The 18,309-nt window shown below is 42.7% G+C and overlaps 1 protein-coding gene across 1 annotated transcript in view; it reads right to left on the reverse strand.

Moving 5' to 3' along the window:
• UNC119 (unc-119 lipid binding chaperone) overlaps positions 1 to 16,821 on the reverse strand; it is an 84,161-nt gene extending 67,340 nt beyond the window's left edge. The window contains exon 1 of the mRNA XM_089693615.1: positions 16,241 to 16,821. Within this exon, the coding sequence (XP_089549741.1) occupies positions 16,241 to 16,421 (181 nt within the window). The 5' untranslated portion in view covers positions 16,422 to 16,821. The remainder of the gene's footprint in view (positions 1 to 16,240) is intronic.
• Between the last annotated feature and the right edge of the window lie 1,488 nt (positions 16,822 to 18,309).

Genomic DNA, 18,309 nt, shown 5'->3' on the forward strand with positions numbered 1-18,309 from the left:
TACAATGGTTTTGCACAGTGCAGCCCCAATCCTCTTCTCGGGTCCTCCAGCGGCGCTCCTGGCCCCTCCATCCTTCCCCCCAGCTTGGTATGGGGCTACCAAGCAGGCTCGCTCCCGAGCTGCTGCTCTGCGTGTCCATTAACACACAGAGATATGGCTCGGCCCCACCCACTGGCTCACTAGGTTGCCACAGCTGTCTTGGCCAATGAGGAGGGAGAGTCCCCGGAAAGCCAATGCTCTCGTGCACATCGCTGAATTGCCATGGGGCTCAGGTAAGTATTAGGGGGGGCTGCAGCACACACAGGATTCATACAACAACTAAGTGCTGGTTCACACCGATGTGGTGTGAGATTTACAGCAATTCCTGTGCGTTTCCCGCACCCCATCACAACTGCACTCCATTCATACGAACCGCTGCAGGACAATGACACCTCAAAAACAAGTCGAAAAACAGTACATTTGGCTGAATCTGATCGCATGGGTGTTTACACCTTTTTTGTACGGCTGCAGTGCCATTTGCTCCATACAAAATGAATGGGCTCAAATTGCATTTCCCAGAATTGTATGTGATTTGAAGAAGAATGTGGTGCAATTCCTGTCCGAATCACATACGGTTTCCTGCACCGCATCAGTATGAACCGACACTTAAATAAATGCCCACAGATTAGGACAACCCCTTAGCCTTTCCAATCCAAACTATAGATGTGCAAATCTGCCTGGTTCAGTTCGTAAACAGTGTTGCAAATCTTACTCAGTCTGCAAATCCCACGGAGGTCTATAGGAAGCACATCTTGTTATTCAATTCTGCCCATTTGTAGGGTTAATAGGCAAACTATTGTCATTATATTTGGGTACGTACCAATGCCAAAATTACCAAACAAAATTACACAGAATTGTCATCTTTTCCCAACAGCTCCAACACACTGACAATATGGCTGCTTTGAGCCAACAAATTTAAAGAATGGACACCAAGTTATCCATCCCTCCAAATTACCAGGTGAAAAGCCATGTGCTGCATTGTAGGTTGATTCTCATTTCTGATAGCGAATATCCTTATCCAAACCAAACCTTACTCCTATTGAAAACCTGCAGTATAATAAAGTTGGCACAGAGGGTGCTTACAACAGTCAGCTATTTATGTCAATTCTTTATCCCAAAAGGTTTATTGAGTTTGTCAAACTGTACTCTCTCCCCAGAGTGACAATACTGTTGTCCAAATTTTCAGCTTAACTACTTCCTCCAGAATACAGACACTATGATAGTGTGTTACTGGCACAATCACCAGATGAAATAAAATAAAAAATACTAATGTTGCCCCCCACATCTAAGGATTGGTAAACTGCAATATACACTATATTGCCAAAAGTATTGGGATGCCTCATTTACGCACACATGAACTTTAATGGCATCCCAGTCTTCGTCCGTAGGGTTGAATATTGATTTGGCCCACCCTTTGAAGATACAACAGCTTCAACTCTTCTGGGAAGGCTTGTCATAAGGTTTAGGAGTGTGTCTATGGGAATGTTTGACCATTCTTCCAGAAGCACAATTGTGAGGTCAGGCACTGATGTCTGATGAGAAGGCTTGGCTTGCAGTCTCCACCCCAATTCATCCCAAAGGTGTTCTATCAGGTTGAGGTCACGTTCCTCCTCCCTAAAACCTGCTCATCCATTTCTTTATGGACCTAGCTTTGTGCACTGGTGCGCAGTCATGTTGGAACAGGAAGGGATCATCCCCAAACTGTTCCGACAAAGTTGGGAGCATGGAAATGTCCAAAATGTCTTGGTATGTCAATGTCTTAAGAATTCCCTTCACTGGAATTGAAGGGCCAAGCCCAACCCCTGAAACACAATCCACATCATAATCCCCCCTTCCAAACTTTACACTTAGCACAATGCAGTCAGGCAAGTACCGTTCTCCTGGCAACTGTTAAATCTAGACACGTCCATCAGCTTGCCTGACAGAAAAGCATTATTCGTCACTCCAGAGAACACCTCTCCACTGCTCTAGAGTCCAGTGGCAGCATGCTTTACACCACTGCATCTGACACCTTGCATTGCACTTGGTGATGTAAGGCTTGGATGTAGCTGCTCGGCCATGGAAACCCATTCCATGAAACTCTCTACGCACTGTTGTGCTAATCTGAAGGCCACGCGAAGTTTGGAAATCTTTAACTATTGACTCGGCAGATAGTTGGCGACTTCTACACACTGTGTGCGTCACTTGACTCTATCATTTTACATGGCCTACCACTTCATGGCTGAGTTGCTGTTCCCAGTTGCTTCCACTTTGTTATAATACCACTAACAGTTGACAGTGGAATATTTAGTAGCAAGGAAATTTTGCAGATGGACTTATTGCACAAGTGCCAACCTATCACAGTACAATGCCCGAGTTCACTAAGCTTCTGAGAGCGACCCATTCTTTCACAAATGTTTGTAGACGTCTGCAAGCCTAGGTACTTTATTTTATACACCTGTGGCCATGGAGGTGATTGAAACACCTGACACCAATTATCTGAAGGGGTGTCCCAATTGGCAATATAGTGTATTACATTTTTGTTTTTGGGTTTAATACTGCTTTTAAGGATTTGTGTCAATAGCATCAGTTTAGGATGACTCAGATCATTCAGAATTTACTGACGGGTACACTTTACCTCCTGACCTGCATTTGACCTGTTTCAAGAGAGTTTTACATTTCCATACACTTGTATCTGAATGCAAACCCCGTCTAGTGTGAACAAAAGCCCATCAACAAAGGCCCTATCAGAGCCAAGATGCAGAAACACAGATTTTAGTGCCATGGCCAGCAAGGAACCAGGCAATGCTTACAGTCTTCAGCTTGGCTTTTTACTTTGTCATCCCACACATGCACCAGTCATAAAATATAATGACATCTCTAGGGAAATCCCATTATATTCTATAGCCGATGCATGAGCAGGGGGGCAGAGTAAAAGCAGAAGGATGTAAACCTTGCTACAACACTGGGATCTGTGTATCTGCACCTTAGGCATGAAACTGCTCATTAGTTTGAAGAGGAGAGAAAGCAGGGAGTATTCTAGGTACATTTACAGTGGCAAGAAAAAAGTATGTGAACCACTTGGTATGGCACTAACTTGCTATAAAATGTAATCTGATCCTCATCGAAGTCACAGCAATATACAAACACAATGTGCTTAAGCTGATAACAAACAATGCTAATTTCTTGTGTCTATTGAACACATCCATAAAAAATTCAGTGTTGGGAAAAAAAAATAAAAAAAATAAGTGAACCCATAGCATAGACCAATTGTTTCAAGAAAAGCTACCTGGAGTCAGTAGTTCGCACATCTGCAGTCCAATTAATGAAAGGTGTTTGGAGGTCTGGTTTAAGCCAGCGATACACATGTCAAATTCTGAAAGAATTTTCTTCCAAAAATCAACCATTAGTGGGCTGCAGCAACAGCCGATTTTTGTGCAGCCATTGAATTTGAGTGACTGGGCATGTTGGAAATATTTTGAAAAAATAATTTCTAATCAATGAGGGCAGATTCGTGCAAGAAATATAACTGAAAAAGAAATGCACATGAGCTGTGACCTGGAAAGAAAAGAACTATTCCCAGCCATTAAATTTCTTTTCTTTAACAGGAGGTGAAATTGAAGGCTTGGGCGGTCAAATTTCAATATCAATGGTGGCACCATCGGATTTCAAAACCCACTAAATTTCTGATTTTTTAAAGAAAATTCTCAGAATTCGACCCATGTATGACCGGTTTTAGAGCTTATCTGATAAGACACGCAAACATTGTAGGCTTGCTGTCCGTGAGAAGCATCAGCTGATGTGAATCATGCCTTGCAAAAAGGAGCTCTCTGAAGACATGCGATCAAGAGTAGTTGATCTGCATAGGGCTGGAAAGAGGTAAAAAGCAATCTCAGTGTTTAGGAATCATTTAACAGCTAGGCCAATTGTTAATAAATTGAGACAATTTAGTCACCCAGCCAAAATGACTCCCAAAGCACAATACAGAATCCCCAAAAAGGTAAAAAAGAACCCATGACTAACAGCTAAAGGCGTGAAGACATCACTGGAACTGGCAAACATCCCTGTCCATGAGTCCTCCACTATACGCAAACCTTTGAGCAGGCAAGGTGTCCATGGCAGAACACAAAGGAAGCCATTGTTGTCCAAACAAAACATTGCCCATGCCTGAAGATTGCCAAACAGCACCTTAAGCTACCTATGAACATCAAAACATCTTTCCAACAGTGAAGTATGGTGGAGGGAACATCATGATTTGGGCTGCTTCGCTGCCTTAGGGCCTGGACCACGTGCCAGAGGACAAAATTACTTCCCAAGTTTATCGAAATGTCCTACAGGACAATATCAGGGTGGCCGTTCACAATCTGAAGTTTAGTAGAAGTTGGGTGATGCAGCAAGACAATCACCCTAAGCATCAAAGTAAATCCACCACAGGCTGGCTTCCGAAAAAGAAAATGCACCTTTTGGACTGCCCAGTCAGATCGCAGACTTTATCCCCATAGAGATGCTGTGGAATTACCTCATAGAGCTATTCTCACCAGCCATTCCACAAATGTATCTGAGCAGAAGCAGTTCTGTAAAGAGGAAAGGTCAAAAGATTTTCCTGAATTTTGTGCAGGTCTGATCCAGAGCTACCGAAAATGCTTGCTGAAATCATTGCTGTCAAAGGAAATCCAAATATTAACTCCAAGGGTTCACTTACTTTTCCATACAGCACTGAAAATGTTTATTGGGTGTATATTTAGCTTAAGCACATTGTGTTAGTCTATTGCTGTGACTTAGATGAAGATCAGATCACATTTTTTGGCAAATTACTACAGAAAACCAGTCAATCCCAAGTGGTGCAAATTTTCTTGCCACTGTATTTTAAAGCGGTATTAAAGCCAAAACCAAATATTTAATATATTGTAGCTTACCAATCCACAGATGTGGCAGCTGCAAAAGTTCTCTTGTTTAGGCTTTTTTTTCCCCTCTTACTTGGTGATCTTGTCAGTACCACATCTCCTGTATTACAGTGCCTCCACTCTGGATGAAGGAGCACACTGACACAACAGTCAGAAGAACTGTCAATCTGGGGAGAGGGCAGTGTTAGAGCTACTAGCAGACTTCGATACATCTACAAATTGAAGCGAAACTGCAGCACACACTGCAATTACACATGCAGTTACAGCAATGTTTTTTTTCTTTTGGGATAAAAGGTTTTACATGAATAAATAAAAGTGGTTTTCTCAAAGCAATGCTGCCAGTGGTAAATGATTTGTCTCAACCCTCTGATACATTTGCAGAAAACAGTTCTGTTGAAAAACAATTTACTGGCAGGATCACCAGGTGAAAAGGAAAGAAAGCGTAAAAAAGAAAAACTAATGCAGCCATCACATTTAAGAATTAGTAAACGGCAATAAAATGTTTTCTTTTGAGTTTAATACAACTTTAACCACTTCAACACCGGGCGCTTTCACCCCCTTCCTGCCCAGGCCAATTTTCAGCTTTCAGCACTGTCACACTTTGAATGACAATTGTATGGTCATGCAGCTCTGTACCCATATGAAATGTTTATCTTTATTATAAAAATAGAGCTTTTTGGTGGTATGTAATCACCACTTTAGGTTTTGCTGAAAAAAAGAAAAAAAAAAAAAAAATGTTGAAAGTAATACAAAAAAATAAAAAATGTTTTTTACTTAGTTTGTTATAAAATTTTGCAAATAAGTAATTTTTCTTCTTGACTGATGTGCGCTTATGAGGCTGCACTGAAAATCAGGGCACTAATGATCAGTGTGCGGATAATCAGGGTAAACAATGTACTGTCAGACTGGCTGGTTATTCCTTTCCTCAACACAGAGACAGCGTGTAAGGAAAAGAAATTCCGATAACCATCAAGTCTGTTTACCTGTGATCAGCTGTGATTGGACACCACTGATCACATAGGAAAGGGCAGTTGTGATTTGCCCTTTACTGCGATCTGTGATCAGCTGTGTCCAAAGGACACAGCTGTCACAGAGCGAGCCTGATGCATGCCCCAGGGTGCACCCATGTTGGAGTCAGAATTGGAGAGTCGCACGGTAAAAATCTTTTGGCTATTGCAGTCGGAAAGTGGTTAAAGTCTAACTATTCTTTAACACTTCAAAGTGTTTTTATTTATGTAATTATGTATCCTAGTAGTGATGTTAAGCCAGACTTCATAGTTCTTCTCTGTGGAGAGCTTTGTCCCTATACAATAATCATTCATAGAATCGAATAATGGATGGTCACATCATCATTGGCTCCCTTGTGGATTCGGCTTATAAATATGAGGGTAATGCACTCCAAAAAGGGAAAACAAAAAAAGTTAAGTTTACAATGCCATGGATGTCACTGGGATAGGCAGTGAACATAAATACTCACAATGAGCGTACAGCCAGCAATAAAAACATAGAATCTGAAACTGAAGCCTCATACCAAAATGTAATCGTCCAGATATAGATATATTCCAAAGAAAAAATAAAAAAGTTTACAATGCCGATGTGTTTCGGGGTCAGAGAACATCCCCTTCATCAGGGCTTGAAATGAAAGGTTATATATTCTTGACTGATGCAAATATGTGTATGTGATGCAAATATGTTTTTTTTTACCAAGATTTTAAAAGGCAGAGTCCATCAGCAGCTGTATAGCCAGGTGATAACAGATTCTGCTCATTAACATCTTGGTAAAAAAAGTCCAGTATATATTACCGTTCACTGTAAGCCCTGCTAAAGGGGATGTTCTGTGACCCCCAAAACATGTTGGCTTTGTGTGTAAAGTTTTTATTACCTTAAAATAAATCCTATATTTGAATGAATAACTTTTGGTGCGGCATTTCGGTTTAAGATTTCTTCAGTTACAAAGTGGATGCTCTTTGGTGTGAAGAAGCTGCCGGCCGTAAAAATCTAGACATCCTATTCAAATACTTATAACAATAGGATAATGGTTTCAGCACTATTGTGCCAAATTTCCTACAAGAGGATAAAAACAAAAGAGCATGACCTAGGAATAGAGACCTTACATGGAGCTGGAGTCCCACCTCAAAATGTAAAGTCATAGGTTCTATGGAAGGTTGGAAAGGAAGCCTTCAGAGTATACAGCAAAATTATTATTATTATTATACAGTATTTATATAGCGCCAGAAAGTTTGCTCATCACTGTACAGAGTAGTGGGGGACAGTACATGAGACAATACAGTAACAAAGCAGTATACGAAGGGTTCGAGGGCCCTGCTCTTTCGAGCTTACAATCTAGGATCACTCTAGAATAAGAGCTTGATAGCAAACAGCCTTGTTGACAAAGTCCGGAAGTGACGAAACGCGTCCGGGGCACGTGACGTAGTGACGTTCCCGGAAGTGCGGCGGTGGCCATTTTGGATTCTGGAGCGCATGGTGGTCTGTATTCCCGGGACTCTCAGTACACTCCTGGCACCCTTCTAGGGCTGAAGTGTCAGTATTGAGAAGTACTGTGACAGTATATACCTATAATCAGGAAGCTGTTTGATACCACAATATGGCTGTATATACATCGTCAGGACCAGGAAGTTGTTTTTAGCAGTTTACAATGTAAGTGGCTACAATAAAATTAGTATGTTATTTGATTCACACGCTGATCCCTGGTCTGTTTGTGAGGTCTAAGGGAAGTGTCTGGAGAAGAGGATGTCAATCTGAGGATATTCCATGCCTAAAATTTTGGATTACATGTTTGATTATATTGAATTAAGGGTAATTATGCATTCTTACTATATGGTTTGCAGTGGTGTATATTGAGTATGTTTACACGATTGCTGTGGCACTATAGTGTTTGCATGCTGCATGTGTGGCACTGTCTTTAAGACCTAAGATAATACACTATGTCTAGATTTTTCTTTTTTTGAGGTATATGAAAAGCATCTGGGATTCATCTTCACTGTATACGAGTGGGTACCTATTTGTCAAGATCTGGATGTAATTTGGACAATTTTTCACAGTTTTTCACGATTTGGGACATTTATTTGGACTTTGAATGTATTTTAAGTCGGTTGATATATGATATTGGTATTTCAGGGGAAGGATTGTGATACAACTTTAATGGGTATTATATGTGTGTGCTGACTTATAGTTATTGTATTGATAGCAAACAGACCATCACATAAAAAAAATCCTTTATTCAAAGAAAATGCCTGTAAAGAAGAGACTGAATACGCAACTCTCCAGCTGCTTGCTCAATGCTGCTCCGAAAGGGTCTCCTAAAATCAGCTCGGAAACCAACTCTTTCAGACGTGTCAACCTGCATGTTCTCCACATCTATCACTGCTTCCTCCTGCTGACTGCCATATTACTGCAGAAAAAAGTAATGACATGGTGGTCAGCAGGAAGAACCAGCAAGATCTGTAGGGAACCATGCAGGCCCACGCTCAAAGTGTCAGGTTTCCCAATGACTTTGGCGAGGGGGTGAACCAGTTCTCTGCACAAAGCAGCAGTGATGCTGGCAGCAGGAGGGCTAAGTGTTTAGTATCTTAGTTCTGAAACGGTAATTAAAGTGGACCTTCACTTACAATTTCCGCACAACTCCCTTCTAACACCCCCCCCCCCGCCCAGTTACACATTTGAAAGCAATTCCTCACCTAGACCCAAACACAGAGCAATCCCCTCCCCATGTCACATCCCAGAAGGCTACTGGTCCAGTCAACCCCAGACAGCCAAACTCGTGCTGGCTGTGAATCAGGATGTGACAGTCTGCTCCCAAATCCAAGATGGCGGCATGGGAATCTAAAATTCTGACAACTTCGAGTGCTAGCAAGACAGTGCTGGACCCAACGGACATAAGTATGTCTTTCTTAAAAGTCAGTAGCTATGGTACTTGTAGCTGCTGACTTTTGTTTGTAAAAGACAAATGAAGTTCTTCTTAAGGCATTGGGAACTACATGGAAAACCTTTTAATACCTTTTCAAGGTGTTGCAATAAATTTAAAACACATATTTAGGATTACCTTTAGATGAGTGGACACTCTTCAAGGAATCATTATGTGCCATAGTAAAGCTGTACACAGCACGAAAAAAGTTTTGAATACGGCCAGGAAGCAAAAAAAAAAACAAAAAAAAACGACCTTCGTCTTTTAATTATGAAATTCTGGCACCTCTCTAATACGATTACACAATAACGTGCAACAATTTGTACAGAGTCCTAAATGCACAAAACTTCTTAAAATATTACATGCAAGTTATATAAAAATAATAACCAGTTTAGTAAACCTTATTAGAATCCTTTTGTAGGGATTAGAACTCGCTTCTTCAACTAGCACATGTATCCTACATTAACCATGAGGAGGTACGGTGTATAAAAGGAAAATCCTTTAACTCCTCTGTCGTCTGTGAGGTAGTATGGGAACCCTCAACCAGATTACAATGGGTAATCCCTTAATCTCCCAGGCACTAGACATTTTGTCCCATATAGAGGTGGAACACCACCTGTGGATGGCATCAATACATTATCCTGACTGAAGCAGTAGTTTAAACTCTCCGGTCACCAAGGCAGATCCATTACCTGTGCCTAAACTAATACCATCTTGCATCAGCTAGAATTCAAAATGAGTTCAATTACCTGAGTTCAGACAAAACACAAGTACACAGAAAGCCTACAAAATAAAATGAAAACACTTAACCATTTAAGCCACAAATGGCTACAGAGGAAATTAAGAAAAGAGGAAATAAAAACCACAAACAGTTACCACAGAATATAAGACGCAGCACATTATAAACAACAAAACGCTGACTATGGTCTCACTACAATATTTCCCCAGGGGTAATGCGGAATCTTCTACCCTTTTATCTACATTCAAAATTAAAAGCATCCTTGCAAGACAGCCAGAAGAACTATGGTAAACAGCATGGGCCTGCATTACCTGGAGTGACCTACCACTTAATACAGCAAGCTGCCAGGGCACGGTAGCAAGAAAATGGTAAGCTAGAGTGAAAGGATAACTATCAGTTTTGTTATCAGAACCATATTTAAAGGATAACTCACTTCATTTCTGGGGGGGTTCTGTCCCCCAGGGGACAAAGTACATGTAGTACATCCCCCACCCCCATAAGCCTGGTTGCAAGCTAAAGTCAGAGGAACGGAAACATGGGATACTTTGTACCTTTGAAGGTGACAGAGCACTGAAAAAATTGTAGTGAACGTTTTTAGGCTCGTTTCACATGAGTGGTCCGATTAAGTCCACCTGCCTGTTTCAGGAGGACTTAAAGTGGCTGTCAATGCATGAAGGTAAAAAACCTGCGTTCAGCAGTGCCCCCATCCCCCTCAATACTTACCTGTGCCCCATCGCAATCCATCGATCTGCACAACAGCTTCAGCTGTCCCAGTCCTCTGCCTCATTGACTGAGACAGCAAGTGGGAGCCATTCGCTCCCCCTGCTGTCAATCCCAGCTAGTCAGCCAATGAGAGAAAAGTGTGGGGCCAGGCCATGCCACAGCTCCATGTGTGTGAATGGACACATGGAGCATCAGCTTGGGAACATGCCTGCTCAGGTGCACCCATAGCAAACTGCTTGCTATGGGGGCACCTGACAAAGGAGGAGCCAGGAGTGCCAGCAGGGGACCGGAGGAAAGAAGGAAGGAGGATCTAGGCTGCACTGTGCAAAACCACTGCACAGAGCAGGTAAGTATATGTGGCATTTGTTCCAAGATGATCCCACACTTGGCCTATTTATAGATCCTGAATCACATATTATATTTAAATGTATTCAATATTTAAGAGATTTACTTGTGACCAGTCACTTTATTAGAGATCCTAAAAAGGATTTTTGTGGTTCTCTTCCAAGGGGCACCTTTAGGTATGGGATATGCACATATTGCCAGTTCATTAAACAAGGCAAATCCTTTACCCTAACCAATGGGGAGACCTTTGAGGCACATTTTGTAAACTGTAAGACAACTGGCATTGTACAGTATATTTGCTCACAAGTGGCTGCAATAGCTATTATGTGGGCAAAACAAAACGCCACTTTTGAAAACAAATTTCAAGCCCTGGCAAGGATTCACCCTTTTTCCAGAGGGGGTGATTATGACAGAAAGGTTCAACAAAGAGGAAAAATGGATTTATAAATTAGAGGCAACCCATCCACCGGGTCTAAATGAGGCAATTCGCTTTGCCCCTTTTTTGTAGACATGGGTACTGATCTAACATTTTACCTCCATTGCACATAAACCCCCTTCCCCCTTTTTCTCCCCTTATTTTTCTAGGGAGGAATAGCAATATATAGAATAAGAGCTAACAATTGGAACACAATACAGGGGAATATGAAACTCACCCTAGGTTCACACCTAAGCATTTTCTGCAGAATTTTGCAGAAACGCAGTACAGTCCATTTAACGTGATTTCCTATAGGACATGTTCACACCTGTGCGGTTTCACCCGTTGCGTTTTTGGAAAGGGTCAAGGACTTTTTTGACCGTGCGTTTTTGATTCTATAGACTTCAGTGGAAACACTGCAGAAAAGCATGTATTGTGTTTTTGCTGTGTCTGCCACTTTTTGATGCGTCTGCCACTTTTTGATGCGTTTTAAATCTGCCTAGCAACAAGAAACACACAAAAAAAAAACGCAAAATGCATCAAAAACGCAACTGTAAAAACGCAAAACTCAATGCAGAAACAGCTCAAACGCACCCTGCAAAGGTGTGAACTTAGACTTAAGGTGGTTATCATATAATATATTTATTGTTTTGTATAAGAAGATGGCTGGTATTTGGATTGTTGACATTCGTTGTAAATGCTCCCTGGAGCTGCAGGATAGCTCTGGGAGGTATATTGGAAAGTGGAAAGGACTTTTGTATAATATATATGGCAATACTATTTATATTACTTTATTACCTAATATTTTGTTCTCTTTGTACACTTTTATCTACCTTTGGATCTTGTTAATTTTTAATCTTTAGACTCACGGCGGAGGACATCTTTTGTCTCCTTTTGGGTAATACCTGGTTAAGTCTTAGATTCAGCAATTCTTTGGATATATGGAGCCAAGAATGATCTATTCGGGGCATTTTTTTTTTTTTGGGGAGTTACAGAACTTTGGACTTTGAGGTAAGGTTTCAAGGATAGTTATGTGTTTATAACATTGGAGGTGGCTGCAATAGGTATAATAAAGGCTATATTAGTTCTTAAATTCGTTGTGCAGAAGTTTGTCGAAATTGCTGTCAATGTGGTGCTCTACAACCAGATCCCTCCCCAAGGGCCCGGCAGGCGTGGTCCTCCAGCATATTGTCGCACAAGTGAGTATAAGGTAATAAATATTTTGATTAAACAATAAAAAGAAAAAAATAATTTTTTTTCCTCCTCTTCCTGGGCATTCCTGACCTTATTCTGCAATCCAGGGTGGGTATTTATCAATTGGAGACAATTATATCAACAGATTCTGTGTTATGAAATTGATGGTTACGATTGTTTGTAGTGTTATAACTATTATATGATTTTGATAATTGTATATATGTTGTTCCAGTCTTTGTATAGCGAGATCCAAGGCCCTGAGGAAGCGGGTGTCCTGCGAAATGTGTTGGTTATCGGATCTCAGAAACATATACATGGTTATACAAAAGTGACACTAGGTTCGCATTTTAAGATTACATTTTATGATTTTTTTGAGATACATGATATATTGTACCGTTATACGTTTTTTATATATTGACATTGTAGGTTGCTGCTATACCTCTGGAGGTACATTTATAGTCCCAATTTATATTGCCTGAGACTGTGCAAAACCACTGCACAGAGCAGGTAAGTATAGCATGTTTGTTATTTTCGAAAGAAAAAAAAAGTGAACTGTTAGTAATGCTTTAATCTGACTATACATTCTTCTCTATGAGCCGTCGGATGTAAACAAACTTGAGTCTGTTTGCACCCAGCTACCTCTGATCTGGAACAAAAATGAAAGGGGATCCATCTCCATCTGGCAGGATTGGATTGGAGGGCAGAGGGTAAAAATAGACATGTCCACTTACAACTGATTGCCCATAGAGCCTGGCGACTGTGTCCATGTCCACTCTGAATAAATGGAGCAGAAACGGACCTGTCATCCTGCCACTCCGCTCAGCTCAGCAGGGGATCAGCAGACAGATCCCCTGCTGAGCAAAACTGGATCTGGCCTGTGTGAAAGGGGTCTAATAATGAAGGAGCAGAGCACAAGCTTGTTGCAACTAATAATGGAAACATAAGAAAGACATGGCAGCTGCCAGTGCATGTGCTGTACAAACACTATTGAATCCTATGAAACGTTTGCAGTCTAGCTGGCCCTACAGAATGTGTGCAACACTTTAAAAGTGAAAAAGCGGATACACATCATTCCATACACTCCAAAAATAAAGGCGAATGTTTCAGATCATATATGTTAAATTGCCAATGTGAACTAAAACGGTAAATTTATATTACTTTATCTCAGGACTGGACAAATACCAGAAGCCAAGTAGCTAAAAAAATGACACCTGGGGCCTAAGTTTTAAGATTTTCTATAGTTTCTGTCAATGGAGCTGGCTTCTAAAAAAAAAAAAAAAAAATCTTACTGGTTCCTGGATTGGACAGACTGGCTCCTGAATTCTAGATTAATTTTACCAACCCTTATTTGTCTACCCCTGGTTTATCTAGGAGAGGGATGCTCACCATGCAGTCCTCAGAGTCCTCTGATGTGGCCCTCGATCTCAAACCAGGGAGGCACACTTCTATTATAGTCTATGGGTTTTGTGTACTTTTTGAAAGCTCACCAAAACTCCTGATTGCAGACATTTTGGTGTGCTTTCATAAAGTTCACCACTCCTGCAAGCTATAATAGAAGTCTATGGCAAACCGCAGCTAACCCACAGGAAAGTGGCTGGTGCACCACAAACCATTTCATTGTGCCCCACAAACGGTTAGCAAATCACAAAGCAGAATTCCGGGCACCCAACCACCAAAACAAAATTAAAAGCCAGCAGCTACAAATACTGTAGCTGCTGACTTATTAGGACACTTCCCTGTCCAGGCATCCAGCAGTGTCCTCACCCTGAGACAATTTTTCAATCTACTATCAAGTGATGGCGCCACCATCTTGACCAAGGGAAACCGGCAGTGAAGCCTTGCGGCTTCACAGCCGGTTTTCTACTGCGCATGCGTGAAGCGTGCTGCACTTTGTGAAAGGGCCACAGTCCTCTGGGACCTGTGAAATGTCCCAGGGGGCTGTGGGGGACCCCAAACTTCCGCAGCGAACTGAGCCAGAAGTGGTAGTGGGTACCTGTCACAACCAGGTGCCCGCTCCTCCTTCCCCCCAAAAGGTGCCAAAAGTGGCAGCGGAGGAAGGAAGGAGGCAGATAAACGGAGCTTCCACTTTTGGGTGGAACTCCACTTTATGTGGCCTTCGCTATACAAAGGGTTGAACACATCTGTTCTAGAAGTTCATGAAAACTTTTTTTGTATTTACATGCTTATGTTTAACAAAAGCCTGCACCATCTTTAATAACAAACTGAATCCAGGGCTACATAGGAGGCACCATACATCAGCAATTTAATTCCAGAGCCCGCGCAATCCAACCAGTTTGCTGTTTTGCCACCAGAGTTTGCTGGTGGCAGTTTGGCCTTCACCTCTCCATTGGCCATTGAGGCTGGCTATGTAATGTAGCAGCAATTTAACAGGGCAATGGGAAACTATTTATTTAGAATCTATATAACAGAAGGCCTTGGATTCTCGGAATCCATCTGCAAAGAAACTGCTCTACAGTTCAGGAGCCAGCTAATACATTTTAAAAATGTCCAATGTAGCAGGCCCGAAATCAAGATATCACTCTAAACATTAGCAAACCTATACTAAATGCTAATAATGTTTAGAAAGAGAACAATGATCAATCTACACCAGCTTTTCTTAACCTTTTCACACCAGGGTAACTTATGAAGTATTCCTCAGGTCTCGGGGAACCCCCTGTTAAAATTTTTATAACCACTGCCTGTGGTACATTAGCATTACTTCATTCTAGACAATTTTATATCTACAAATAAATAGGCTTACTTGTCATATTTGATACAGTGGACAGATTTTTTACACCTTACTGCTCTTTACAACAAGATTTTTCAGTATGGATCTTGAAATTAAATAACCGACAAAAAATGCAGACATTGTTACCTAGCATTTGTGGTCAATGTAAAAGTACCCCTTTGAATTGGTGTTCAATGGAGGTAGGAGATCAAGTCTCCATGGCTAACTCCTCAAGGAACCTCAGGAGGAACCCTAGAATTCCATGGTCCCCTGCTACAGAAAGGCCGGCATATAGTGAAAAGATACTAGATCAGTTGTCTTTATTAATTTCTAAAAAGCATTAATATACTCTGGGGCCCAACTGTCTGAAGGCCATTGCTTAGGGACATTAAAAAGGTGTCTCCACAGATTACCATGCCTAACAATTTGAGGACTTTCCAAAAATTACTTTTGGCCCCACCTGGGTTCATGACACAGGACACCAGTATCCATGAAATAAAAGGACGTTTGGAAATTCCACGGTGGACATCATGCAATCCAATAATACGTCTTTACATAACCAACTTACACAACCAACTAAAGCCGGTCTCGAATCAGGAGGCTCTCGGAAATGCCCTGTAAGAGTGTTTAGCTGGATAACCTGCCATTCATACTAATCTGTGAACAACTGCACTCTTACACATAGAAATAAGCACATACCTATGGTTTGAGTGTCATATTCAATCTTAAAGGATCAGTCCACCCAAAACTGAGTTGGGGTATCAACGAGAGCTTTGCACTAGGATTGCCACCTCAACCCTTTAAACCCAAACACATTAATTACACAGGTTCTGTGGCTGATTAAGGTGATAAACTCATTTAGTGCCTTATCTGTATTAAAGTAGCCTCAGAAAATGTGTCATTAATGTGTTCGGTTTTAAAGGGATGAGATGGCAGCCCTACTTTGCACCCAACTTGATCCGTCCATTACAAAGCTCTCCATTGATTATGCAGCAGAGTGAGTGAGACTTCACAGATTTGGGAACTCTAGTGGGGAAATGTCACCCCGCGTGCCCAGTTGGGTGGTCCAGGCCCCCAGCTGTGGATGGACTGATCAGGTTCCTAATGAGTCCTGTGGATCCAGTCCAGGTTTTCAGTCTCCACTCTCAACAGGTAAACCCACAGAGAGGTTTTAGTGGAGCCCTGGACCTGACCTATGACCACCAGAAGCCAAGGCAGAGAATGATGCCTGGAGGAGGAGAGCACTGACCGCTGGTGATCTTCTGCAGGAGGAGGACATCGTCCGGAGTGATGTGAGCCTTCCTGAGCAGCTGCTCCTCCGTGCTCCCCGCCGCCGCCACCACCTGCCCTCCGCTCTGCTTCACCTTCATTGCGCCCTCCTGCGTCCTGTTACCGGGGAGAGTGTCGGTGCCCAGGGAGGAAGAGCTCATTCTCCGGGAGAGAACACCGAGAGAGCGCCGGGGAGGAAGTCAAGCCGGAGATTGACAAGAGCGCAGGACTGACGGAGGACAAGGAGGTGGGACCGGCTGACCTGCCCGCCCGATTCACGATGTAATCCGGAGAACGGACATCAAACGAGAGGCTTGTCACCGTGCAGCCGGGGGAGCCCACCTGTGCCGGAGCTGTCTATGGCTGCCTGCGCCCGCCCGCCTCGGAAATGGGCAGCGCAGATAATAACATAGTAACTGCGAGGAGGGGAGGTGTGTGATCTCCAGACTGGAAGGAGGTGGAAGAGGAGAGCTGTGTTATTTATAAACGCCGGAATAACACGCCGCCCTCTGATTGGCTGACGACACAGAACAATGGTGCTTCTGTGACAGATAATGATGCAAAGCTGCTGCTGGATGTTGCAGAGAGAGAGATAAGGGCCTGAGAGCTGGGAGCCAATGGAAGCTGGCAGAGTGTGCGATCCACATCATCATCATCATCGGGAGCTGGAGCAAGGCTGGACATGTCATTCCTGCTTGTTAAACCTATACGCCAGGAATCCTCTTCATTGCATGTGGGCAAATGGTTAGCACTTTGCCTGGCAGTACGAGGGTTGTTGGTTCGAATCCCAACCATGGCACCACCTGCCTGGAGTTTGCATGTTCTCCCTGTTCCTGTGTTTCCTCTAGGTACTCCGGTTTCCTCCCACACTCCAAAGACATGTCAATAGGTTAATTGGATCCTGTCTAAACTGGCCCTAGTATGTATGAATGTAAGTTAGGGACAGGGGCGGACTGACCCTTTGGGAACTCGGCACTGCCCAAGGGCCTGGGGTCAGTAGAGGACCCCATGAGATGCCCCTGGTACCTTTTTCATAGGCTTTTTTGAGTTTGGGCAAGGACACAGGGGCCCCATGATCCCCTATTGCCCAGGGGCCCCATGAGTTGTCAGTCCACCCCTGGTTAGGGACCCTAGATTGTATACCCCTTGAGGGTTAGTGTCAAGGATCCAAACCACATACACACGCCCACAGCGACTAGCTAACTGAGGCGTGCACGTCCCGCCGTGACTTGGGGTAAAGAAGGAATAAGGGGGACTTACTTTGAACATATAAGACTGGCTGTGATACACTTTTGCAGCCCGCACTGCCTCTGGCCACCACTAGAGGGAGACTCCAATCCAGCTGGCTGACCACACACAGGCAGATACAAATCTTATATACAATCTAGTGCCCTCTAAGGGTTGGGGAGCAGTCTAGCAATTTGCACACCCTTCTAGGATTCCTCCAGCTATCCTACAAGCTAGAACCCCAGTGTTAATCACTCTTCCACTGTCCACACACCCCCACACCAGAAACGCAACAAACGGTAGCTTGCCACCACCTAACAGTTTTTTTGCAGACTGGTCTGCTGGGCCACCACGCACACACAGATCTCCGTCTGGAAGATCTGCTACTATGCAATCTGCTAACACGCAGTGCAATTGCATACAGATAGGCAATGAACTTGACCGAGCATATATAGACACTGCAATACAACACAATCTCTGCGGAGATCTGAGCCTGAGCTTAAGTACCCAGAAGTCATTTATTAATTTTATGATTTAATATCCCAAAAGTGGGCAGTGCATAAAATATATACAAAGAAAAAACAGTTACAGAAAATACAAAAGACACACAATTGGCTATTCACTATAAAATAAAAGGGAATAAAAACAGAAATAAAACTTTTACCAAGAGTTATCCTGCAACTGGAGCAAGTCAGAGAAAGTCCGCAATTCACCAGTCAAATAGAACCGGCTCCGTACGAATCACACCGTCCATATCTCAGGGTCCTCAATTTATTGAAATATGCACGTAGGCTGGACATTAGCCTGTGGCCAATCAACCCG

The sequence above is a fragment of the Staurois parvus genome, unplaced genomic scaffold (assembly GCF_062004578.1).
Source record: "Staurois parvus isolate SC_StPar_1 unplaced genomic scaffold, SC_StPar_1.0 ptg000635l, whole genome shotgun sequence".
NCBI classification, from domain to species: Eukaryota; Metazoa; Chordata; class Amphibia; order Anura; family Ranidae; genus Staurois; species Staurois parvus.